Source organism: Leptodactylus fuscus, chromosome 2, assembly GCF_031893055.1.
Source record: "Leptodactylus fuscus isolate aLepFus1 chromosome 2, aLepFus1.hap2, whole genome shotgun sequence".
NCBI classification, from domain to species: Eukaryota; Metazoa; Chordata; class Amphibia; order Anura; family Leptodactylidae; genus Leptodactylus; species Leptodactylus fuscus.
Genome location: NC_134266.1, coordinates 8,046,070 through 8,073,447, shown reverse-complemented (window position 1 = coordinate 8,073,447; position 27,378 = coordinate 8,046,070). Strand labels below are relative to the sequence as shown.

The following is a 27,378-nucleotide window of genomic DNA, read 5'->3' as shown; positions in this document are numbered from 1 at the left end:
CCAACCATGGCAGGTGGAAATCCAAATAACTTGGACATGTCACTCACGTGCTGATAAGAGTATTGTTAGTATCAAGGAAAGGCATGACCATTAGATCTCCATACTATTAGATTCTCACCACATGATTGGCATGTTAGAAGAAAATCCTCCTTAGCCATCTCACCACAGCGAGAAGATCTCCGGGCCACATGTCCTACCAGGAGGCTCCTGACTGTTCCCTGCTCTGCCACCTCTGCCAGCGCAACCGCTACACGTGGCAGCCACAGTCGCCAATATAATGTCTCCGACTCTACAACATTGATACTTAGTAGCAATGTGACACTTTGGCACTGAAGTAAATCTGTACAATAATGAAGGTGCCCATGTGTACCTCAAACATGTACCAAAGGTGAAGAAAACAGAGCGGTGTGACCAAAGCCCAATAAGAAGTATGTCAGCTTCATGAATAATATCACGTCACGTCAGGAACACTCGAGTCCTTTTACTTCTTCCACGTGAGCTGCACTCTGAGACATAGATGGCTCGTACCATTGTGCTGAGGGGGAGGGAGAGGACGACAGAAACTGAAACCCGAGAAAAAGGAATGTGTGATCAGAGATCAGATAACACCCCCGCCCTCACCTGGTCATGTGGTGCAATCCCTGGATACATAAACAGGTGAGTAAGACTCCGAGTTTAAGAAAGTCAGAAGAATGGCGGCGATTCATTACACCTTCTTATTTCTGCTGATTAATATTCTAGCAAACTGGACATATGGAGGTATGGTGGGAGGACTGAGTGAGGAAGAGCCGGCTGATCAAAAACTACAAGACCTCTGTGACTCGGTAAGTTATACCCTGAGGTAATATCATATATACCTCTCTGTTACTCTACAATGTTACATTGTATATAACTGTATATGGCCATAACATATCACCCCAGTCCTGCAGATAGATAGGTTACTGTCACCAGAACCAGCATATCACCCCAGCCCTGCAGATAGATAGGTTACTGTCACCAGAACCAGCATATTACCCCAGCCCTGCAGATAGATAGGTTACTGTCACCAGAACCAGCATATCACCCCAGCCCTGCAGATAGATAGGTTACTGTCACCAGAACCAGCATATCATCCCAGCCCTGCAGATAGATAGGTTACTGTCACCAGACCAGTATATCACCCCTGTCCTGCAGATAGATAGGTTACTGTCACCAGAACCAGCATATCACCCCAGCCCTGCAGATAGATAGGTTACTGTCACCAGAACCAGTATATCACCCCAGCCCTGCAGATAGATAGGTTACTGTCACCAGAACCAGTATATCACCCCAGCCCTGCAGATAGATAGGTTACTGTCACCAGAACCAGCATATCACCCCAGCCCTGCAGATAGACAGGTTACTGTCACCAGAACCAGTATATCACCCCAGCCCTGCAGATAGATAGGTTATGTCACCAGTACCAGCATATCACCCCAGTCCTGCAGATAGATAGGTTACTGTCACCAGAACCAGCATATCACCCCAGTCCTGCAGATAGATAGGTTACTGTCACCAGAACCAGTATATCACCCCAGCCCTGCAGATAGATAGGTTACTGTCACCAGAACCAGTATATCACCCCAGCCCTGCAGATAGATAGGTTACTGTCACCAGAACCAGCATATCACCCCAGCCCTGCAGATAGATAGGTTACTGTCACCAGAACCAGCATATCACCCCAGCCCTGCAGATAGATAGGTTACTGTCACCAGAACCAGCATATTACCCCAGCCCTGCAGATAGATAGGTTACTGTCACCAGAACCAGCATATCACCCCAGCCCTGCAGATAGATAGGTTACTGTCACCAGAACCAGCATATCACCCCAGCCCTGCAGATAGATAGGTTACTGTCACCAGAACCAGTATATCACCCCAGCCCTGCAGATAGATAGGTTACTGTCACCAGAACCAACATATCACCCCAGCCCGGCAGATAGATAGGTTACTGTCACCAGAACCAGCATATCACCCCAGCCCTGCAGATAGGTAGTTTACTGTCACCAGAACCAGCATATCATCCCAGCCCTGCAGATAGATAGGTTACTGTCACCAGAACCAGCATATCATCCCAGCCCTGCAGATAGATAGGTTACTGTCACCAGACCAGTATATCACCCCTGTCCTGCAGATAGATAGGTTACTGTCACCAGAACCAGCATATCACCCCAGCCCTGCAGATAGATAGGTTACTGTCACCAGAACCAGTATATCACCCCAGCCCTGCAGATAGATAGGTTACTGTCACCAGAACCAGTATATCACCCCAGCCCTGCAGATAGATAGGTTACTGTCACCAGAACCAGTATATCACCCCAGCCCTGCAGATAGATAGGTTACTGTCACCAGAACCAGTATATCACCCCAGCCCTGCAGATAGATAGGTTACTGTCACCAGAACCAGTATATCACCCCAGCCCTGCAGATAGACAGGTTACTGTCACCAGAACCAGTATATCACCCCAGCCCTGCAGATAGATAGGTTATGTCACCAGTACCAGCATATCACCCCAGTCCTGCAGATAGATAGGTTACTGTCACCAGAACCAGCATATCACCCCAGTCCTGCAGATAGATAGGTTACTGTCACCAGAACCAGTATATCACCCCAGCCCTGCAGATAGATAGGTTACTGTCACCAGAACCAGTATATCACCCCAGCCCTGCAGATAGATAGGTTACTGTCACCAGAACCAGCATATCACCCCAGCCCTGCAGATAGATAGGTTACTGTCACATGAATCAAAACTGTTTTCCCTTGTGGTTCGCTGTCTCTGTTCTGGAGATATTGACAGCAATGGGCAATGAGCAGCCATGTTCTCATTGCTCCAAAGAGTTCAGAAACTTGTTGAGGTTGAGGCCCCACACTACAAAAACACAGCTTTATTTGTTGCAGAGTTTGCTTCTTTTTCTTTTTGGTCGAAGCCAGGAGTGGATTGAGCAGAAGTCAGAACTATAAGAGCGTCCTAGATATTTCCTATTCCTTTTGTAGGCATTCTTGGCATTCTTGCTCAAAGAACTGCAGCAAAATCTGCAACAAAAATAGCGATTCACAAGGGGAAACCAGTTTTGATTCAGGTGACCATAACTATGTGCTGGTTCCGGTGACAGACTCTCTTTATGTTGCTTACAATAGAGCAGTGACAATGACAAGACCTCCTGGGTACAGGTGACACCTAAGAATATAACATAGGGCTGCAGAGACACCGGGGCCCAGGAGTGACTGCCGATAGGTATCGCAGTACTAGATGACCTGGATCTGTAACATGTTGTTTGGAAGAGCCAAGAATGTGATACCATTCCCTTGTAGCTTTCTCTTCATTCTGCTGATGGATCTGAGATCTGTCCCATGTCCTGAGATTCTGTCAGACAGAGGATTTGCAAAAAATGTAGTTTATTTTTATTGTGTTTAACCCAAATGACTTCTTCTTTGTCTTCAGGTAAAGGCTGACTTCCTGGCATTATCTGGGAAAAATACTGGAACGTTTGTGGCGGTCAGCAGCAGAAGTCAAGTTGTTGCTGGAATGAACTACTTTGTGAAGGTAAGTGATGTCAGCGCTGTACCGGGGTCCTAGTAGTGCCAGATACTGGTCAGGTTTGTGTTGGGAGGTGAAAGAGATAACTCAGTTATGAAAGTCCACTAGAGAGCGCTCTGGAGTAATCCAATATTACGTAACATTATGGGTTCATCTCCATCCACACCTTACACTAAGCAGTGAACTGAATATTCTCCTGCCATGTGACGTGTCCTTTGTCTCTCTCCTGTCATGTGACATGTCCTCTGTCTCTCTTGCCATGTGATGTGTCCTCTGTCTTCCTCCTGCCATGTGACGTGTCCTTTGTCTCTCTCCTGTCATGTGACATGTCCTCTGTCTCTCCTGCCATGTGACGAATCCTCTGTCTCTCTTGCCATGTGACGTGTCCTCTGTCTTTCTCCTGCCATGTGACGTGTCCTCTGTCTCTCTCCTGCCATGTGACGTGTCCTCTGTCTCTCTCCTGCCATGTGACGTGTCCTCTGTACCTCTCCTGCCATGTGACGTGTCCTCTGTACCTCTCCTGCCATGTGACGTGTCCTCTGTCTCTCTCCTGCCATGTGACGTGTCCTCTGTCTCTCTCCTGCCATGTGACGTGTCCTCTGTCTCTCTCCTGCCATGTGACGTGTCCTCTGTCTCTCTCCTGCCATGTGACGTGTCCTCTGTCTCTCTCCTGCCATGTGACGTGTCCTCTGTCTCTCTCCTGCCATGTGACGTGTCCTCTGTCTCTCTCCTGCCATGTGACGTGTCCTCTGTCTCTCTCCTGCCATGTGACGTGTCCTCTGTCTCTCTCCTGCCATGTGACGTGTCCTCTGTCTCTCTCCTGCCATGTGACGTGTCCTCTGTCTCTCTCCTGCCATGTGACGTGTCCTCTGTCTCTCTCCTGCCATGTGACGTGTCCTCTGTCTCTCACCTGCCATGTGACGTGTCCTCTGTCTCTCCTGACATGTGACGTGTCCTCTGTCTCTCACCTGCCATGTGACGTGTCCTCTGTCTCTCTCCTGTCATGTGACGTGTCCTCTGTCTCTCTCCTGCCATGTGACGTGTCCTCTGTCTCTCCTGCCATGTGACGTGTCCTCTGTCTCTCTCCTGCCATGTGACGTGTCCTCTGTACCTCTCCTGCCATGTGACGTGTCTTCTGTTTCTCTCCTGCCATGTGACGTGTCTTCTGTTTCTCTCCTGCCATGTGACGTGTCCTCTGTCTCTCTCCTGCCATGTGACGTGTCCTCTGTCTCTCTCCTGCCATGTGACGTGTCCTCTGTCTCTCTCCTGCCCTGTGACGTGTCCTCTGTCTCTCTCCTGCCACGTGACGTGTCCTCTGTCTCTCTCCTGCCATGTGACGTGTCTCTCCTGCCATGTGACGTGTCCTGTCTCTCCTGCCATGTGACGTGTCCTCTGTCTCTCTCCTGCCATGTGACGTGTCCTCTGTCTCTCTCCTGCCACGTGATGTGTCCGCTCTCTCTCTCCTGCCATGTGACGTGTCCGCTCTCTCTCTCCTGCCATGTGACGTGTCCTCTGTCTCTCCTCAGATCCAGGTTGGGGTAGAAGAGGAGGAGGAGTACTGTATTCTGAGGATATATAAACCTCTACCTCATACTGGAAAGAAACCGAGCCTGGTGAATTATGAGTGCGGGAAGACTAGGACCGACACCATTGAATATATTTAGAAGTCCCATCCAGTCCTGAATATCTGTGGACACCGCCATAAATCCTGATCAGTCCTGCAGATATCCAGCAATGACAAGAATCCTCTCTATAATAGAGGACACTACATGTCAGCCATGTCTGTTAACCCTTTCATTGTAAACGAAATAAAGGCATTACAGTAGTAGAGCCGGATATGTTATCCTGGAGATCAGATCTGTATGGATGGGTTACATTGCTGGGCCAGTCCTGTATGATGTGATGAAGCAGAAGGTTCTCTTATATTATACTGGAGATCAGATCTGTGGTCCTCAGAGAAGTCGTCCTAAACAATAGGGCCAGGGCTATGACGTGTGATGGGTGGAGGGGAAGATATTGGGGGCGGATTTATCTTGGAGGAAAGAATTGAGGGAATCTGATGGAGGATCGATGAGGAGGAGGAAGATGGAAGAATTGGAGGAAGGAGAAAACTGAGAAAAAACCTTATAATTATTTTAGGCTGCTGAACATGTCAGTCCATCACTTCTAATTATAAACGTTCTGCTCCTTTGACTGATCTAAACAAAGGACTGTAATGTTAATGTGAACACCGTCCTTGTAGCGCTTGGTTTTGCCACCTCTGTTCTCAGATAACTCTTAATTGTATCCTGCACGTCTCTTCATTCTGCAGGGTATGGAGGAGGCCAAGGATGCACAATGCACTACTACTCCCCCCATCCGCTCCATTATACTTACCCTCCACGCTTCTTCTGCGGGACGGCTCCTCCTTCTGTACTGATTCTGCAGGGTGCGCACTGCTACCGATAATTCACCTCTATTGCACATGCACACATGCACAGTGCAGGTGGATCATCGCTGGAGGAAGAGCTGCAACATACTGAATCAGAATAGGACAAGGAAGGGCCGACTCACAGGAAGAAGCCTGGGGGGTAAGTATATAATATGGGTTGGGGGTTGGGCTGAGTAGGTGGGGAAAGGCGGGTGTATAGGAGATGGAATGGAGGTGAGAGGGGTTACTGCAGAAGTTACATAGCGGGATGCTGAACCAAGTAAACAAATGCAGGAGATACCAGGAGCTCCCAGAGACGCCCAGAAATCAATCAAAACATGGCTAAAGGTATGTGGGCGCATTTATTAACCCATTAATAACACTAACAGACATTTTAACCAAGTCAGTACCAAACCAATTTGCTTCTCTCACGTCATCACGTGGTGAGAATCAGTCCCTTAGCAATTTGTCCTAATATTTCATCCCTCTTTTTGTCTCTGAGAGAGGGGTATACAGGTGAGTCTATGTCTGTAAGTGCAGCTACAGGACTCCTCTTACGGTGGCTGTTGTTCACAACTGTCCATTGGATCACTTTGGTACCTTTGTTCTTTAGGGAAGAGCTGTGGATGACGTCCACCCCTGGGCCAGACCTTCTGTAAGAAGAAGACTGTAGAGACTGTAGACCATCTAAACTGTAGCTGGGGACATCGACCACACGGACTCCCTCCTGGGAAGTGGATACACCTGACTCTCACACGACCTAGTACAGCAGGTCACTACGGACCACCTCTGTGGTTCACGGTGGGAGATATTCAGTGTAATCCATTTTTATTGAATTTTCATAACAGAGCAGAATAAAGGCACGATACAGAATGCAAACCATGGTGAAAACAACATCGTAGTAACACTTGTACAAATAGACACAAGTGCAAAACAGGTAAAGGAAGAATAGAACAGGCAAAAGAAATAGAAGAGGAGGAGGGGGAGACAAAAGGACACCAGGAATGGTGGGAGCTAATAAACTACTATATTGTCCTGTCCATGTTATACTGCTTGTATTACACTATACTGCCCGGGTTAGATCGTCCTGTCCATGTTATACTACTTATATTACACTATACTGCCCGGGTTAGATCGTCCTGTCCACGTTATACTACTTATATTATACTATACTGCCCGGGTTAGATGGTCCTGTCCATGTTATACTACTTGTATTACACTATACTGCCCGGGTTAGATCGTGCTGTCCATGTTATATTACCTATATTATACTATACTGCCCGGGTTAAATCGTCTTGTCCATGTTATACTACTTATATTATACTATACTGCCCGGGTTATATCGTCCTGTCCATGTTACATTACTTATATTATACTATACTGCCCGGGTTAGATCGTCTTGTCCATGTTATACTACTTATATTATACTATACTGCCCCGGTTATATCATCCTGTGCATGTTATACTACTTATATTATACTATACTGCCGGGGTTATATCGTGCTGTCCATGTTATACTACTTATATTATACTATACTGCCCCGGTTATATCATCCTGTGCATGTTATACTGCTTATATTACACTATACTGCCCGGGTTAGATCGTCCTGTCCATGTTATACTACTTGTATTACACTATACTGCCCGGGTTAGATCGTCCTGTCCATGTTATACTGCTTGTATTACACTATACTGCCCGGGTTAGATCGTCCTGTCCATGTTATACTACTTGTATTACACTATACTGCCCCGGTTATATTGTGCTGTCCATGTTATACTACTTATATTATACTATACTGCCCCGGTTATATCATCCTGTGCATGTTATACTGCTTATATTACACTATACTGCCCGGGTTAGATTGTCCTGTGCATGTTATACTGCTTATATTACACTATACTGCCCGGGTTAGATCGTCCTGTCCATGTTATACTACTTGTATTATACTATACTGCCCGGGTTATATCGTCCTGTCCATGTTATACTGCTTGTATTACACTATACTGCCCGGGTTAGATCGTCCTGTCCATGTTATACTACTTGTATTACACTATACTGCCCGGGTTATATCGTCCTGTCCATGTTATACTACTTGTATTACACTATACTGCCCGGGTTATATCGTCCTGTCCATGTTATACTACTTGTATTACACTATACTGCCCGGGTTATATCGTCCTGTCCATGTTATACTACTTGTATTACACTATACTGCCCGGGTTAGATCGTCCTGTCCATGTTATACTACTTATATTATACTATACTGCCCGGGTTAGATCGTCCTGTCCATGTTATACTACTTGTATTACACTATACTGCCCGGGTTATATCGTCCTGTCCATGTTATACTACTTGTATTACACTATACTGCCCGGGTTATATCGTCCTGTCCATATTATACTACTTATATTACACTATACTGCCCGGGTTATATCGTCCTGTCCATATTATACTACTTATATTACACTATACTACCCGGGTTATATCGTCCTGTCCATGTTATACTACTTGTATTACACTATACTGCCCGGGTTATATTGTGCTGTCCATGTTATACTAATTGTATTACACTATACTGCCCGGGTTATATCGTCCTGTCCACGTTATACTACTTATATTATACTATACTGCCCGGGTTATATTGTCCTGTCCATGTTATACTACTTGTATTACACTATACTGCCCGGGTTATATCGTGCTGTCCACGTTATACTACTTGTATTACACTATACTGCCCGGGTTATATCGTCCTGTCCATGTTATACTGCTTGTATTACACTATACTGCCCGGGTTATATCGTCCTGTCCACGTTATACTACTTATATTATACTATACTGCCCGGGTTAGATTGTCCTGTCCATGTTATACTGCTTGTATTACACTATACTGCCCGGGTTATATCGTGCTGTCCATGTTATACTACTTGTATTACACTATACTGCCCGGGTTAGATCGTCCTGTCCATGTTATACTTTTTTGTAAGTCAAGATGGCAAAAAATCATAATTACTGGTAGATTTTTTTTTCTTCTCGAACACTCTCTGTCAGGTTAAATAATGTTTCAGTTTTATTAGATGGATTGTTGTGGATGTGGCGATACCAAATATTTTTAGGATGTTCTTTAACTTTATTTAGGAAAAGGGAATTTTAGGGCTTTATTAATTTATAATACACATGTACAGTCGCTTGCAAAAGTATTCACACCCCTTGACTTTGGTCACAATTTGTCACAACCACAATTTTAATTGTATTTTATTGAGATTTTGATTGTTAACCAACACAAAGCCGATAATTGTGAAGTGGAACCAAAATGATACCAGGTTATCAAAATTTCAATCAAATAAATATCTGAAAAGTGTAACGTGGTGCAAAAGTCTTCAGCCCCCTGCAGTCTGATACCCCAAAATAAAATCCAGTGCAGACAATTGCCTTCAGAAGTCATTTAAGAGTTAATAGAGTCCGGCTGTGTGTAATGTAGTCTCAGTATACAGTATATATATATCTGTTCTGTGAAGGCCCAGGTTTGTTAGAGAACACTAGTGAACAAACTGCATCATGAAGACCAAGGAACACACCAGACAGCTCAGAGATAAAAGTTGTGGAGAAGTTTAACCAGTTCGGGGCCAGGAAATCGTACAGCTTTTGAAAAGGGGAGCCGGCTGTAACTTCATCTGGAGCTCCCAGGGAGAAGACAGGGAACGTTTATTACCTTCCATGCCTTCCCGATTGCTGTGTATACACTGAGCAAGGAGAGAGCTGGTCAGAGAAGCCGCCAAGAGGCCCCTGGTCAGTGTGGAGGAGCTGCAGAAATCCTCAGGAGAATCTGCCCACAGGACAACTAGAGGTCACTGCGCACCCCACAAATCTGACAATCTATATGGAAGAGCCGCAAGAAGGAAACCATTGTTGTAAGAAAGACATAAGAAGTGACGTCTGCAGTTTATGGCCACAAGACATATAGGGGGACACCGCAAACATGTGGGAGAAGGTGTGAGGAGACCAAAGCGGAACTTTATGGCCTAAATGCAAAGTGCTATGTGTGGTGGGAAAGTAACCCTGCCCCTCCCCCTGCACACCCCGTCATCCCCACTGTGACACATAGGGGGCAGCATCATGCTGGGGGGAGGCAGCAGGGACAGGGACAGAGGTGATGGGAAGATGGATGGAGCTAAGACTGGAAAGGTGAGTGTTAAGGTTTGCTTTCTTCTTTGATTATATACAGCAGGGTACATGAAACTGTGAGCACAACCGGAGGGGAACACGACAGTGAGGGGGGGGGGGTGTCATACTGTGGGGGCAACTAACATATATGAGGGTTTGTTATGCCAGGAAAGGCAATTTAACAAGGACCTTTTAGGGGGATCCCCTCTGGCTACTAAGGGTTAATGTGTACCCCACCTGTTAATACAATTTGCCGGTTGATAGGGGAAGCCCTGCAGCGTTGTAATGACCGTACGCATGCGCATTGTTCAATCTCATAGGGCCTAGAGGTCAGCCTTAACCATCACTAACAGCGACTCTGTGTACTCGCACAGCTCCGTTCTGAGCGTGCGCGGCATCCCTCTTCATTTAGAATCTAGCTGTTGATCGCAGTGCTGCACGTCGGCCCCAGCGGCACATGCGCAGCCTGTTTTCTGCACGTGGCTGAGTTTATTTGCCATGCGGGGGAATTTATGGACACGCAGGTGATCTCAGAAAATCCTTTGGTCCCTCTCGTACATTGATCGACACTGATGGTGGCACAGATCCCGCAGCTGTATATCACCCAGGGAGGAACCCCCTGTTAAGTGGTTCTGGCCCTTTGCGTTTAGTGGGCCCTACCGGACCCCCACTGTCTTTTTTAATAGGCAGTGAAGGTCTGGTAACGATCTGGACATGGCCGGAGCCCATGATAGCAATCAGTGAAAGCTTGGGTCCCTGAACACTAACCCCTGCCAATAGTGTTATTATTATACTGTGAGGTCACCTCAGACTCCAGTGTATAATCGGAGCCCCAGGGGAGGTGATTAAATATAACAAACACTTATACTCACCTCTCCTGCAACTCCAACTGCTCTCATCATCTTCACCAGGGCTCTTCCAGTCTGTGAATGAGGTTATGCACTCCAGATATCATTGAGGGGGCCTGAGATTGGATAGAATATTATAATAGGTGAGGCCCCTACTGAGCACTTTATACTGTGTGTGGGCCACTGTAGAGCACATTGTTCTGTGTGGGGGTTACGGTGAAGCACATTACACTGTGTGGGGGTTACGGTGAAGCATATTACACTGTGTGAGGGTTACAGTGAAGCATTTTACACTGAGTTGGGGTTACAGTGAAGGATATTATACTGTGAGGGTTACGGTGAAGCATATTACACTGTGTGGGGGTTACGGTGAAGCATATTACACTGTGTGGGGGTTACGGTGAAGCATATTACACTGTGTTGGGGTTACAATGAAGCATATTACACTGTGTGGGACCCTTCATTATTAACATCACACCCCATCTATCTTATAGCAGACATGTTATATTAGTACAGGCTGTAATAACATTGCACGGTCACTATGAACAGATCAATGCGGTGTAAATAGTGAAGGGGTGAGGGCGCTCAAAAAGCACCACAGTCCTTTCGAGCAGTTGATCCGCAGGGTCCCAGGGTGTTAGACCCCCTCTGATCTGTTAGGACCCTACGGATCAGATGTTTACCAGAAGACGCAGCTCCCAGTATTGCTTCCATGCTGGGCACTGATCACTCACCATATTGCAGGTACTATAGTTGTATGCACCATGTTAATGTTAACAATTCCAGGGGCCATGCTGCTCACTTGCCATACATAGTGTGGCGGTGGGTTTAGGTCTTGCAGTGGTGCACATTGTATGGCTGTTGAAGAGCATGGTATTCTCATAACCTCTAGATGCGCTGTGTCGGTACAGCTGATCTGCAGGGTCCTGGCGGTGGGCCCCTAGAAACAATTCCACTGGTGGGCCCTAGACATCTGACACTGTCTCTATTGTTCTGGTTTGTCACAGGATCAAAATAATGGAATTAAAGTTGCCAGGGCTATTAGCTGTTTCCCTTATGGCCTAGAGGGTCCTCATCTTGTGGTAGGTGTGCACCGGGGGTATGTGCCATGTCTGTCGGTGATCCCTGTACAATCCTCAGACGGGACTATTAATAGGGGCAGCGCAGTGTGTGATAATCTCCTGTGTATTATATTTCAGTAGGGGGCACCTGACTTAGAAAAATATAGAATGACTAATATAGAGTAGTGAAAGGGTTAATAGTGGTTTACTCCCTGCCCCGGGCTCCAGCAATGTCTGCCGAATCTTGTTTCTCCATAATCCTTTGGCTTGGCTTTAGAGAAGAGTATTCATGTGTATAAGCAGCTGCACAGTTCTCTCTATGATGGGGCAGAGTGATGATAGAGAACGCTCTGCCTGATCACTAAGAGAACCTTCTGCTTCATCACATCATACAGGACTGGCCCAGCAATGTAACCCATCAATACAGATCTGATCTCCAGTATAACATATCCGGCTCTACTACTGTAATGCTCTTTATTTCATTTACAATGAAAGGGTTAACAGACATGGCTGACATGTAGTGTCCTGTTGTCCCATTTCTAAAAAGGTGTAATGAGATCATCTATAGTTATCCCACACTGATAACCCCATAGGGTCGGTGCCTGATTAGTATGAGGTGGAGGTACATGTATCTTCACATGACAGACGCCATCTCCAGTATCAACCTGAGGAGAAACAGAGGACACATCACATGGCAGGAGAGAGACAGAGGACACGTCACATGGCAGGAGAGACAGAGGACACGTCACATGGCAGGAGAGAGACAGAGGACACGTCACATGGCAGGAGAGAGACAGAGGACACGTCACATGGCAGGAGAGAGACAGAGGACACGTCACATGGCAGGAGAGACAGAGGACACGTCACATGGCAGGAGAGAGACAGAGGACACGTCACATGGCAGGAGAGACAGAGGACACGTTACATAGTAGAAGGGACAGAGGACATGTTACTTGGCAGGAGAGACAGAGGACACGTCACATGGCAGGAGAGACAGAGGACACGTTACATGGCAGGAGAGACAGAGGACACGTTACATGGCAGGAGAGAGACAGAGGACACATTACATGGCAGGAGAGAGAGGACACGTCACATGGCAGGAGAGACAGAGGACACGTCACATGGCAGGAGAGAGACAGAGGACACGTCACATGGCAGGAGAGACAGAGGACACGTCACATGGCAGGAGAGACAGAGGACACGTCACATTTCAGGAGAGAGACAGAGGACACATCACATGGCAGGAGAGAGACAGAGGACATGTCACATGGCAGGAGAGAGATAGAGGACACGTCACATGGCAGGAGAGACAGAGGACATGTCACATGGCAGGAGAGACAGAGGACACGTTCCATAGTAGGGGGACAGAGGACACGTTACATGGCAGGAGAGAGACAGAGGACACTTTACATAGCAATAGAGACAGAGGACACGTCACATGGCAGGAGAGAGACAGAGGACACATCACATGGCAAGAGAGAGACAGAGGACATGTCACATGGCAGGAAAGTCAGAGGACACATTACATGACAGGAGAGAGACAGAGGACACGTCACATGGCAGTAGAGAGTCAAAGGACATGTTACATGGCAGGAGAGACAGAGGACACGTTACATAGCAGGCGTGATGGAGGAAACATTACATGGCAGGAGAAAGACAGAGGACACATCACATGGCAGGAGAGAGAGGACATGTCACATGGCAGGAGAGAGACAGAGGACACGTCACATGACAGGAGAGAGACAGAGGACACGTCACATGGCAGGAGAGAGACAGAGGACACGTCACATGGCAGGAGAGAGACAGAGGACATGTCACATGGCAGGAAAGTCAGAGGACACATTACATGACAGGAGAGAGACAGAGGACATGTCACATGGCAGGTGAGAAACAGAGGACACGTCACATGGCAGTAGAGAGTCAAAGGACATGTTACATGGCAGGAGAGAGACAGGGGACACGTCAAATGGCAGGAGAGACAGAGGACACATCACATGGCAGGAGAGAGAGGACATGTCACATGGCAGGAGAGAGACAGAGGACACGTCACATGACAGGAGAGAGACAGAGGACACGCCACATGGCAGGAGAGAGACAGAGGACACGTCACATGGCAGGAGAGAGACAGAGGACACGTCACATGGCAGGAGAAAGACAGAGGACACATCACATGGCAGGAGAGAGAGGACAGGTACATGGCAGGAGAGAGACAGAGGACACATCACATGGCAGGAGAGGGACAGAGGACACGTTACATGGAAGGAGAGAGACAGAGGACACATCACATGGCAGGAGAGGGACAGAGGACACGTTACATGGAAGGAGAGGATTCAGCTCACTGCTTAGTGTATGATGTGGATGGAGGTGACCCCGGCTGTTATGTAATATTGGATTACTCCAGAGCGCTCTCTAGTGGACATTTCTCATCACTACATGTTCCTTCTACCCCCGGCCCAATAAATGATCAGACAGACTGACATGATTGTTATGCGGCACCACTAGGACCCCAGGACAGCGATGACATCACTTACCTTTGCATAGATCATTTCTCCAGCCACAGATTGTTTTATGTATGAGAGGACTTTACATATTTCAATTCTATTGCCAATTCTTTCCTCCAATTCTTTTGTTATCTAACACAAAGGACAGGAAAAAAAAATTGTTTTGAATACAAAATAAAATGCATTTTTTTTCCTTTTATGGACATAAATTCAAGTTATGTGAATGAAGCCAAACACATCAGAATTGATCATCTAGAATAAAGACTGTTAATGAGTAAGAAGGTATCAGCAGTGCACCCTGGTATCTCTAAGGAGCTCATCTGCAACAAAATATTAAGTTACAGGAACCGACATTTCTGTCGTGAGGTTTATTTTTGAGCAATTCTGTTGAAGTGAAAAGCAAAGTCTGACTTTCATTTGTTCATTTCATAGAATTTTTATTTCTTATTACTTCTGTCAGATTCCAGTTATTTCTGTGACCATTGTGGGGTTTTCTTTCATTAAACGAGAAGGACCAACAATTTTGTCTACGTCTGTGTAGATACTGTATATATATTTATTTATATACTTTCTGTGGGGCTGATGTGCCGGTTCTGGGGTCAGATTCTCTTTATACTGATCAGGTCGGACCTGGAAGATACATAGAAGTGTCCTCGGCCGCTCAGCAGGGTACTGGCCTGTAAACCACCAGGAATACCCATGTGATGTAGAACATTGACAACTGGGCTGACAAGTTACCGGCCCCGAGATTCCCCTTGTGAGGTTCGCACAGAGCACCGAACACATTGGAAATGGAACTGCTCTCATTATAGTGCGGGGTCTCTTTAGACCCTCAGTACAAGCTCCGGCAGACTATATGGTCGCACCGCATGCCTCGCCTTGTTCCCCCAAAGTCCTGCACCCAACATGACCAGTGGAGTCACTCTCCAGTCACTGCTCATTCACTTCAGCGGTCACATGGGGTGCCGGACTCCGGGACAGAGGCGCAGGGCGTGACCAAACAGGCAGCAACACCAGAGCGCCAGGGAATACGTTTTTTGTTTTTTTTTTACAGCTGCCCTGGACCCTTCTGAGTTTCTCTAATTTCTGAGGGCCTCTATACTGAGGAGTCAGCGGACTGTGAGTGTGATGGCGGCGGCTGCACCTACAGTTTAAAGAGAACTCATTTGCATACCGACAAGAACTGGGTTTTTAACCGAACGGCGGGCCATTGAAGACTTCTAAAGCTAGGAGATGAATAGCCTTCCTTAAGGTTATTCTGATGTGTGAACTAGAAAAAAATGAGTAATAATGGTAGAATCCCTTTAATGACCTCGCTGACCGTACTGTCTGTAACTTTACATAGGACTGCTGCCATTACATGTAAAGCAGGCAGTCCTGTGTAACAGAAATGTCTGCTGTTCATGGAGGGAGAGGCAGCAGTCCTGTGTAACTTATCCAGTATCAGTCTGACATGGTAACTTACATAGGACTGCTGCTTCTCCCTCCATGTAAAGCAGTCTAGACTTTAGACAGGACGGCTGTACATGGAGGAGCTACTTGTGCTGACCCCGCCTACTTGTATTGACTTCATCTACTTGCAATGATCCCGCCTATAAATTAGGGCCACGTTATTCTAGGGCCACTTTCCGTTCCGAGCTAGAGTCAGCACCATCTCTGCCTGCTGGAAGGAGAATGTCTTTATCTCTATTTGTTTTTTTTGTTGTTGTTTGAATGTTCCAAAACTGTTCCATCATCCACCCGAGTGCAAGAAAAAAGTGCGAGTGCCAATACAAAAACTGGGCACATTGATGCGTCTATCACAAAGCCCATCTCAAAATAGAATGGCCCCCAAACAGACCTCAACCCCTGGGCTGAAAGGCACCAAGAAGGTCAGGGTACGACTATCTCCCTGCCGGAACAAGAAGACCATGAGCTCCGGCCACCTCATGGGCTCTTACCCCAATGTGTACAAACGGGAGACGACAACTTACTCAAGTTCCCATAAGCAGAGGTGGGTCAGCGGGGAAGGAGGGAGCCCAAATACCACACAACTCCTGTGCCTATACAATGTAAGATTATAGATGTACAATATATAATAGACAATAATATATATATATTACCCCAGGATAAATGTACTGATGAACATATATATATGTATTGTGAGGGTGTGAACATACAGTGTTGGCCAAAAGTATTGGCCCCCCTGCAATTCTGTCAGATAATACTCGTGTTCTTCCAGAAAATGATTACAAGCACAAACTCTTTAGTATTAATATCTTCATTTATTTTGCTTGATCATTTTACACAAAACTGCAAAAATGATGCGGACAGAAGTATTGGCGCCCTCAGCCTAATACTTGGTCGCACAACCTTTAGACACAATAACTGCGCACAACCGCTTCCGCTAACCAGCAATGAGTTTCTTACAAGGCTCTGCTGGAATCTTAGACCCTTCTTCTTTGGCACCTGCTCCAGGTCCCCCCTGAGATGTGAAGGGGGCCTTCTCCAAACTGCCACCAAGAGATCTCTCCCCCTCCCCCACAGGTGTTCTATGGGATTCAGGGCTGGACTCATTGCTGCCACTTTACAAGTCTCCAGGGCTTTCTCTCACCACCATTTTCTAGTGCTGACCTGAAGTGTGTTTTGGGTCCTTGTCCTGCTGGAAGAGCCCTGACCTCTGAGGGAGACCCGGCTTTCTCACACTGGGCCCTACATGATGCTGCACAATGTGTTGGTCGTCTTCAGACTTCATAATGCCATGCACACGGTCAAGCAGTCCAGTGCCAGAGGCAGCAAAGCAACCCCAAAACAATGACAATGACCCAAAACACACTTCAGGTCAGCACTAGAAAATGGTGGTGAGAGAAAGCCCTGGAGACTTGTAAAGTGGCAGCAATGAGTCCAGCCCTGAATCCCATAGAACACCTGTGGGGGAGGGGGAGAGATCTCTTGGTGGCAGTTTGGAGAAGGCCTCCTTCACATCTCAGGGGGGACCGCGAGCAGGAGCCAAAGAAGAAGGGTCTAAGATTCCAGCAGAGCCTTGTAAGAAACTCATTGCTGGTTAGCGGAAGCGGTTGTGCTACCAAGTATTAGGCTGAGGGCGCCAATACTTCTGTCCGCACCAGTTTTGCAGTTTTGTGTAAAATGATCAAGCAAAATAAATGAAGATATTAATACTAAAAGAGTTTGTGATTGCAATCATTTTCTGGAATGAATTGCAGGGGGGCCAATTGGCCAACACTGTAGAGGGCGCTGTAGAGCGACCAAAAATAGGGATAAAAAGGACCTTGATCACACCATACCTGTGCACACAGCAGGAGAGGGAGCGCTGTTATAGACATGTAGGTAGAGGATCAGACATACAGAGCATTATACATGATATTACCCCGGCTTGTACTTACTGTATCAATATAACCTTGTACTTCTGCATCAGCAGGTAGTTCTTCACCCAACCCCCCAGGACGATGATGTGCAGCCATTCTGATAGTTCGCTCTGTATATAGACTATAGATAATATACACATCCACTTATATATCCATGGATTGTACCACTTACCTGGTGCGGGGGTGTTTGTTATCTCACATTGGATTTGGGATGTTCTTTTGCCTCTCAGTGGTATGACCCATGTATACCTGTATATACCAGGGTGCGGCTGACATGTACAGACGTATATATTGTCCTCCAGGTCACTGACAGGGTGACAGCTATTACTTGTAAATTACAATTGCTTTTTATTAGTGAGACTCTTCATTAATATTAACCTCTTGTTGTCTATTCAGGATTCGCTTCTTGCAGACAATGTTGTATTTCTTGGGGGCCCATTTTAGGGTTTATAACATTTGTAATGGCTTTTATGAATTTCTGTTGGGGTTATAGAATAAAACCTCTTCGTATTAGTCTTTGCTGCCCTTCTTTTCAGCAGATCTAATGAGGACATTTCATTATTTGGGGGGGGGGGGGGGCGACAGGTTTCAGTTTCAGTTTTCTGATTAATTTTTATTCTCTTCTTTGTGAAAGGAATGACCATTCTTTTTACCACACTCCCCTTGTAGTCAGGGCCGGCGTCAGCACCTGGCGTATCTGGACAAGTGCCAGGGCCCCGAGTTCCTGAGAAGAGGAGGGAAGAATCCCAGGAGAGGTGAGGTAAGGTGAGTTTAAGTGTTTGTTATTTTTAATCACTTCCTCTGGGCCTCCGATTATACCCCAAAGTATAATAACAGCACCATCTCTAGGGGAAGGGAGGGGGGTCTTGGGAGCATATAATGCTGTGTGAGGGCCACTGTGGAGTATATAATACTGTGTGGAGGCCACTGTGGGCATATTATAATGTGTAAGGGCCACTGCGGAGCATCTAATACTTTGTGGTGGCCACTGTGGAGCATATATTACTGTGTGGGGCTGCTGTAAAGCATATAATGCTGTGTGAGGGCCACTGTGGAGCCTGTAATATCACAATATTACATGGGGGCCACTGTGAAGCATCAAATACTGTGTGGGGCCATAGTGAAGTGGCACTATTAACAGTATCAGGCCCTGTTCACACGGTGGAATCCGACACTGATTTTGCAGTGGATTTTGCACCTAAATCATCAGCAGATTCCTCTCTCATTCTCCCTTCTATTGAAACTATATGGAGCAGGAAACTGGAAAACAAAAAAAGTGTCCCGCTGGATCTTGCCACAGATTCCGCAGCTGATTTGGAGGCCGCGACTTGAGACTCCGCACTGGTTAGACTCATTCATTTGGACTTAATCAGTGGTAGAAAACTGCAACAGAATACTGATACCCCGCACCGTCAACCGGGGGCAGAAAGTAAAGAAGAATCAGAGACAGATCTCCGCCTCAAATTCCTCTTTACATTCTGATGTCTGAACAGGTTGTATCTACTTATACTGAAGTGGATGGTAATACACACCAGTCCATAAGTCTCCCTCACCAAAAAATACCCCAGTTTGATTGTTTGTTTGCTGCAGTGTGCATGAGTTACTCCAATAGGGGCCACTGGGGATCTGTCGCCCACACAAAAGTCTTTTGCCTCTTGCACTCTGTTACCACTAAATTCATACCAGTGCACACAATTGCCTTCAGAAGTCACTTAATGAGTCAATACAGCCCTGCTGTACGTATGTATGTATATATATATATATATATATATATATATATACACACACACCTGTTCTGTGATGGCCTCAGTGGTTTATTAGAGAACACTAGTGACCAAACAGCATCATGAAGACCAAGCAACTCAACAGACAGCTCAGAGATAAAGTTGTGGAGGAGTGTAAAGCAGGATCAGATTATAAAAACATATCCCAAGCTTTGAGCATCCCAAGGAGCCCTGATCAATCCATCATCTAAACATTGAGAAAGTATTCTACAACTGCAAATCTACCAAGACATGGCCGCCCACCTAAACTAACAGATCACGGACAAGGAGAGCGCTGGTCAGAAAAGCTGCCAAGAGGCCCATGGTCAGTGTGGAGGAGCTGCAGAAATCCTCAGGTACAGGAGAATCTGCCCACAGGACAACTAGAGGTCACTGCGCACCCCACAAATCTGACAATCTATATGGAAGAGCGGCAAGAAGGAAACCATTGTTGTAAGAAAGACATAAGAAGTGACGTCTGCAGGTTATGGGCATAAGACATATGGGGGGACGCCGCAAACATGTGGGAGAAGGTGAGAGGAGACCAAAGGGGAACTTTATGGCCTAAATGCAACGTGCTATGTGTGGTGGGAAAGTAACCCTGCCCCTCCCCCTGCACACCCCGTCATCCCCACTGTGACACATAGGGGGCAGCATCATGCTGGGGGGAGGCAGCAGGGACAGGGGTGATGGGAAGATGGATGGAGCTAAATACAGGGCAATCCTGGAAGAAAACCTGAGCGCACAAACACATTGGAAATGGAACTGCTCTCATTATAGTGTGGGGTGTCTTCAGACCCTCAGTACAAGCTCCGGTGTCTGCTGCAGCAGACTATATGGTCGCACCGCATGCCTCGCCTTGTTCCCCATAAGTCCTGCACCCGACATGACCAGTGATGTCACTCACATGTCACCGGCCCCTCTCCAGTCACTGCTCATTCACCTCAGCGGTCACATGGGGTGCCGGACTCTGGGACAGAGGCGCAGGGCGCGACCGAACAGGCAGCGACACCAGAGCGCCAGGGAATATGTTTTTTTTTTAAATTTTATGCTGGCCCTGGGCTTTTCGGAGTTTCTCTAATTTCTGAGGGCCTCTATACTGAGGAGTCAGCAGACTGTGAGTGTGATGGCGGCGGCTGCACCTACAGTTTAAAGAGAACTCATTTGCATACCGACAAGAACTGGGTTTTTAACCGAACGGCGGGCCATTGAAGACTTCTAAAGCTAGGAGATGAATAGCCTTCCTTAAGGTTATTCCGATGTGTGAACTAGAAAAAAATGAGTAATAATGGTAGAATCCCTTTAATGACCTCGCTGACCGTACTGTCTGTAACTTTACATAGGACTGCTGCCATTACATGTAAAGCAGGCAGTCCTGTGTAACAGAAATGTCTGCTGTTCATGGAGGGAGAGGCAGCAGTCCTGTGTAACTTATCCAGTATCAGTCTGACATGGTAACTTACATAGGACTGCTGCTTCTCCCTCCATGTAAAGCAGTCTAGACTTTAGACAGGACGGCTGTACATGGAGGAGCTACTTGTGCTGACCCCGCCTACTTGTATTGACTTCATCTACTTGCAATGATCCCGCCTATAAATTAGGGCCACGTTATTCTAGGGCCACTTTCCGTTCCGAGCTAGAGTCAGCACCATCTCTGCCTGCTGGAAGGAGAATGTCTTTATCTCTATTTGTTTTTTTTGTTGTTGTTTGAATGTTCCAAAACTGTTCCATCATCCACCCGAGTGCAAGAAAAAAGTGCGAGTGCCAATACAAAAACTGGGCACATTGATGCGTCTATCACAAAGCCCATCTCAAAATAGAATGGCCCCCAAACAGACCTCAACCCCTGGGCTGAAAGGCACCAAGAAGGTCAGGGTACGACTATCTCCCTGCCGGAACAAGAAGACCATGAGCTCCGGCCACCTCATGGGCTCTTACCCCAATGTGTACAAACGGGAGACGACAACTTACTCAAGTTCCCATAAGCAGAGGTGGGTCAGCGGGGAAGGAGGGAGCCCAAATACCACACAACTCCTGTGCCTATACAATGTAAGATTATAGATGTACAATATATAATAGACAATAATATATATATATTACCCCAGGATAAATGTACTGATGAACATATATATATGTATTGTGAGGGTGTGAACATACAGTGTTGGCCAAAAGTATTGGCCCCCCTGCAATTCTGTCAGATAATACTCGTGTTCTTCCAGAAAATGATTACAAGCACAAACTCTTTAGTATTAATATCTTCATTTATTTTGCTTGATCATTTTACACAAAACTGCAAAAATGATGCGGACAGAAGTATTGGCGCCCTCAGCCTAATACTTGGTCGCACAACCTTTAGACACAATAACTGCGCACAACCGCTTCCGCTAACCAGCAATGAGTTTCTTACAAGGCTCTGCTGGAATCTTAGACCCTTCTTCTTTGGCACCTGCTCGCGGTCCCCCCTGAGATGTGAAGGGGGCCTTCTCCAAACTGCCACCAAGAGATGTCTCCCCCTCCCCCACAGGTGTTCTATGGGATTCAGGGCTGGACTCATTGCTGCCACTTTACAAGTCTCCAGGGCTTTCTCTCACCACCATTTTCTAGTGCTGACCTGAAGTGTGTTTTGGGTCCTTGTCCTGCTGGAAGAGCCCTGACCTCTGAGGGAGACCCGGCTTTCTCACACTGGGCCCTACATGATGCTGCACAATGTGTTGGTCGTCTTCAGACTTCATAATGCCATGCACACGGTCAAGCAGTCCAGTGCCAGAGGCAGCAAAGCAACCCCAAAACAATGACAATGACCCAAAACACACTTCAGGTCAGCACTAGAAAATGGTGGTGAGAGAAAGCCCTGGAGACTTGTAAAGTGGCAGCAATGAGTCCAGCCCTGAATCCCATAGAACACCTGTGGGGGAGGGGGAGAGATCTCTTGGTGGCAGTTTGGAGAAGGCCTCCTTCACATCTCAGGGGGGACCGCGAGCAGGAGCCAAAGAAGAAGGGTCTAAGATTCCAGCAGAGCCTTGTAAGAAACTCATTGCTGGTTAGCGGAAGCGGTTGTGCTACCAAGTATTAGGCTGAGGGCGCCAATACTTCTGTCCGCACCAGTTTTGCAGTTTTGTGTAAAATGATCAAGCAAAATAAATGAAGATATTAATACTAAAAGAGTTTGTGATTGCAATCATTTTCTGGAATGAATTGCAGGGGGGCCAATTGGCCAACACTGTAGAGGGCGCTGTAGAGCGACCAAAAATAGGGATAAAAAGGACCTTGATCACACCATACCTGTGCACACAGCAGGAGAGGGAGCGCTGTTATAGACATGTAGGTAGAGGATCAGACATACAGAGCATTATACATGATATTACCCCGGCTTGTACTTACTGTATCAATATAACCTTGTACTTCTGCATCAGCAGGTAGTTCTTCACCCAACCCCCCAGGACGATGATGTGCAGCCATTCTGATAGTTCGCTCTGTATATAGACTATAGATAATATACACATCCACTTATATATCCATGGATTGTACCACTTACCTGGTGCGGGGGTGTTTGTTATCTCACATTGGATTTGGGATGTTCTTTTGCCTCTCAGTGGTATGACCCATGTATACCTGTATATACCAGGGTGCGGCTGACATGTACAGACGTATATATTGTCCTCCAGGTCACTGACAGGGTGACAGCTATTACTTGTAAATTACAATTGCTTTTTATTAGTGAGACTCTTCATTAATATTAACCTCTTGTTGTCTATTCAGGATTCGCTTCTTGCAGACAATGTTGTATTTCTTGGGGGCCCATTTTAGGGTTTATAACATTTGTAATGGCTTTTATGAATTTCTGTTGGGGTTATAGAATAAAACCTCTTCGTATTAGTCTTTGCTGCCCTTCTTTTCAGCAGATCTAATGAGGACATTTCATTATTTGGGGGGGGGGGGGGCGACAGGTTTCAGTTTCAGTTTTCTGATTAATTTTTATTCTCTTCTTTGTGAAAGGAATGACCATTCTTTTTACCACACTCCCCTTGTAGTCAGGGCCGGCGTCAGCACCTGGCGTATCTGGACAAGTGCCAGGGCCCCGAGTTCCTGAGAAGAGGAGGGAAGAATCCCAGGAGAGGTGAGGTAAGGTGAGTTTAAGTGTTTGTTATTTTTAATCACTTCCTCTGGGCCTCCGATTATACCCCAAAGTATAATAACAGCACCATCTCTAGGGGAAGGGAGGGGGGTCTTGGGAGCATATAATGCTGTGTGAGGGCCACTGTGGAGTATATAATACTGTGTGGAGGCCACTGTGGGCATATTATAATGTGTAAGGGCCACTGCGGAGCATCTAATACTTTGTGGTGGCCACTGTGGAGCATATATTACTGTGTGGGGCTGCTGTAAAGCATATAATGCTGTGTGAGGGCCACTGTGGAGCCTGTAATATCACAATATTACATGGGGGCCACTGTGAAGCATCAAATACTGTGTGGGGCCATAGTGAAGTGGCACTATTAACAGTATCAGGCCCTGTTCACACGGTGGAATCCGACACTGATTTTGCAGTGGATTTTGCACCTAAATCATCAGCAGATTCCTCTCTCATTCTCCCTTCTATTGAAACTATATGGAGCAGGAAACTGGAAAACAAAAAAAGTGTCCCGCTGGATCTTGCCACAGATTCCGCAGCTGATTTGGAGGCCGCGACTTGAGACTCCGCACTGGTTAGACTCATTCATTTGGACTTAATCAGTGGTAGAAAACTGCAACAGAATACTGATACCCCGCACCGTCAACCGGGGGCAGAAAGTAAAGAAGAATCAGAGACAGATCTCCGCCTCAAATTCCTCTTTACATTCTGATGTCTGAACAGGTTGTATCTACTTATACTGAAGTGGATGGTAATACACACCAGTCCATAAGTCTCCCTCACCAAAAAATACCCCAGTTTGATTGTTTGTTTGCTGCAGTGTGCATGAGTTACTCCAATAGGGGCCACTGGGGATCTGTCGCCCACACAAAAGTCTTTTGCCTCTTGCACTCTGTTACCACTAAATTCATACCAGTGCACACAATTGCCTTCAGAAGTCACTTAATGAGTCAATACAGCCCTGCTGTACGTATGTATGTATATATATATATATATATATATATATACACACACACCTGTTCTGTGATGGCCTCAGTGGTTTATTAGAGAACACTAGTGACCAAACAGCATCATGAAGACCAAGCAACTCAACAGACAGCTCAGAGATAAAGTTGTGGAGGAGTGTAAAGCAGGATCAGATTATAAAAACATATCCCAAGCTTTGAGCATCCCAAGGAGCCCTGATCAATCCATCATCTAAACATTGAGAAAGTATTCTACAACTGCAAATCTACCAAGACATGGCCGCCCACCTAAACTAACAGATCACGGACAAGGAGAGCGCTGGTCAGAAAAGCTGCCAAGAGGCCCATGGTCAGTGTGGAGGAGCTGCAGAAATCCTCAGGTACAGGAGAATCTGCCCACAGGACAACTAGAGGTCACTGCGCACCCCACAAATCTGACAATCTATATGGAAGAGCGGCAAGAAGGAAACCATTGTTGTAAGAAAGACATAAGAAGTGACGTCTGCAGGTTATGGGCATAAGACATATGGGGGGACGCCGCAAACATGTGGGAGAAGGTGAGAGGAGACCAAAGGGGAACTTTATGGCCTAAATGCAACGTGCTATGTGTGGTGGGAAAGTAACCCTGCCCCTCCCCCTGCACACCCCGTCATCCCCACTGTGACACATAGGGGGCAGCATCATGCTGGGGGGAGGCAGCAGGGACAGGGGTGATGGGAAGATGGATGGAGCTAAATACAGGGCAATCCTGGAAGAAAACCTGAGCGCACAAACACATTGGAAATGGAACTGCTCTCATTATAGTGTGGGGTGTCTTCAGACCCTCAGTACAAGCTCCGGTGTCTGCTGCAGCAGACTATATGGTCGCACCGCATGCCTCGCCTTGTTCCCCATAAGTCCTGCACCCGACATGACCAGTGATGTCACTCACATGTCACCGGCCCCTCTCCAGTCACTGCTCATTCACCTCAGCGGTCACATGGGGTGCCGGACTCTGGGACAGAGGCGCAGGGCGCGACCGAACAGGCAGCGACACCAGAGCGCCAGGGAATATGTTTTTTTTTTAAATTTTATGCTGGCCCTGGGCTTTTCGGAGTTTCTCTAATTTCTGAGGGCCTCTATACTGAGGAGTCAGCGGACTGTGAGTGTGATGGCGGCGGCTGCACCTACAGTTTAAAGAGAACTCATTTGCATACCGACAAGAACTGGGTTTTTAACCGAACGGCGGGCCATTGAAGACTTCTAAAGCTAGGAGATGAATAGCCTTCCTTAAGGTTATTCCGATGTGTGAACTAGAAAAAAATGAGTAATAATGGTAGAATCCCTTTAATGACCTCGCTGACCGTACTGTCTGTAACTTTACATAGGACTGCTGCCATTACATGTAAAGCAGGCAGTCCTGTGTAACAGAAATGTCTGCTGTTCATGGAGGGAGAGGCAGCAGTCCTGTGTAACTTATCCAGTATCAGTCTGACATGGTAACTTACATAGGACTGCTGCTTCTCCCTCCATGTAAAGCAGTCTAGACTTTAGACAGGACGGCTGTACATGGAGGAGCTACTTGTGCTGACCCCGCCTACTTGTATTGACTTCATCTACTTGCAATGATCCCGCCTATAAATTAGGGCCACGTTATTCTAGGGCCACTTTCCGTTCCGAGCTAGAGTCAGCACCATCTCTGCCTGCTGGAAGGAGAATGTCTTTATCTCTATTTGTTTTTTTTGTTGTTGTTTGAATGTTCCAAAACTGTTCCATCATCCACCCGAGTGCAAGAAAAAAGTGCGAGTGCCAATACAAAAACTGGGCACATTGATGCGTCTATCACAAAGCCCATCTCAAAATAGAATGGCCCCCAAACAGACCTCAACCCCTGGGCTGAAAGGCACCAAGAAGGTCAGGGTACGACTATCTCCCTGCCGGAACAAGAAGACCATGAGCTCCGGCCACCTCATGGGCTCTTACCCCAATGTGTACAAACGGGAGACGACAACTTACTCAAGTTCCCATAAGCAGAGGTGGGTCAGCGGGGAAGGAGGGAGCCCAAATACCACACAACTCCTGTGCCTATACAATGTAAGATTATAGATGTACAATATATAATAGACAATAATATATATATATTACCCCAGGATAAATGTACTGATGAACATATATATATGTATTGTGAGGGTGTGAACATACAGTGTTGGCCAAAAGTATTGGCCCCCCTGCAATTCTGTCAGATAATACTCGTGTTCTTCCAGAAAATGATTACAAGCACAAACTCTTTAGTATTAATATCTTCATTTATTTTGCTTGATCATTTTACACAAAACTGCAAAAATGATGCGGACAGAAGTATTGGCGCCCTCAGCCTAATACTTGGTCGCACAACCTTTAGACACAATAACTGCGCACAACCGCTTCCGCTAACCAGCAATGAGTTTCTTACAAGGCTCTGCTGGAATCTTAGACCCTTCTTCTTTGGCACCTGCTCGCGGTCCCCCCTGAGATGTGAAGGGGGCCTTCTCCAAACTGCCACCAAGAGATGTCTCCCCCTCCCCCACAGGTGTTCTATGGGATTCAGGGCTGGACTCATTGCTGCCACTTTACAAGTCTCCAGGGCTTTCTCTCAC

At 46.6% G+C, this 27,378-nt stretch overlaps 1 protein-coding gene across 1 annotated transcript; it reads left to right on the top strand.

Moving 5' to 3' along the window:
• Positions 1-693: 693 nt before the first annotated feature.
• Positions 694-5,365, top strand: LOC142193552 (cystatin-B-like). Its single transcript, XM_075262525.1, has 3 exons — positions 694-824; positions 3,461-3,562; positions 5,083-5,365. The coding sequence occupies exons 1-3, from the start codon at positions 762-764 to the stop codon at positions 5,218-5,220; spliced, it is 303 nt and encodes a 100-aa protein (XP_075118626.1). The 5' UTR covers positions 694-761; the 3' UTR covers positions 5,221-5,365.
• Positions 5,366-27,378: the final 22,013 nt, after the last annotated feature.

Coding starts and splice junctions, on each gene's coding strand:
- LOC142193552 (XM_075262525.1), top strand. CDS start 762: ATGGTGGGAGGACTGAGTGAGGAAGAGCCGGCTGATCAAAAACTACAA. Junction 825..3,460: donor TACAAGACCTCTGTGACTCG/GTAAGTTATACC, acceptor CTTTGTCTTCAG/GTAAAGGCTGACTTCCTGGC. Junction 3,563..5,082: donor GAATGAACTACTTTGTGAAG/GTAAGTGATGTC, acceptor GTCTCTCCTCAG/ATCCAGGTTGGGGTAGAAGA.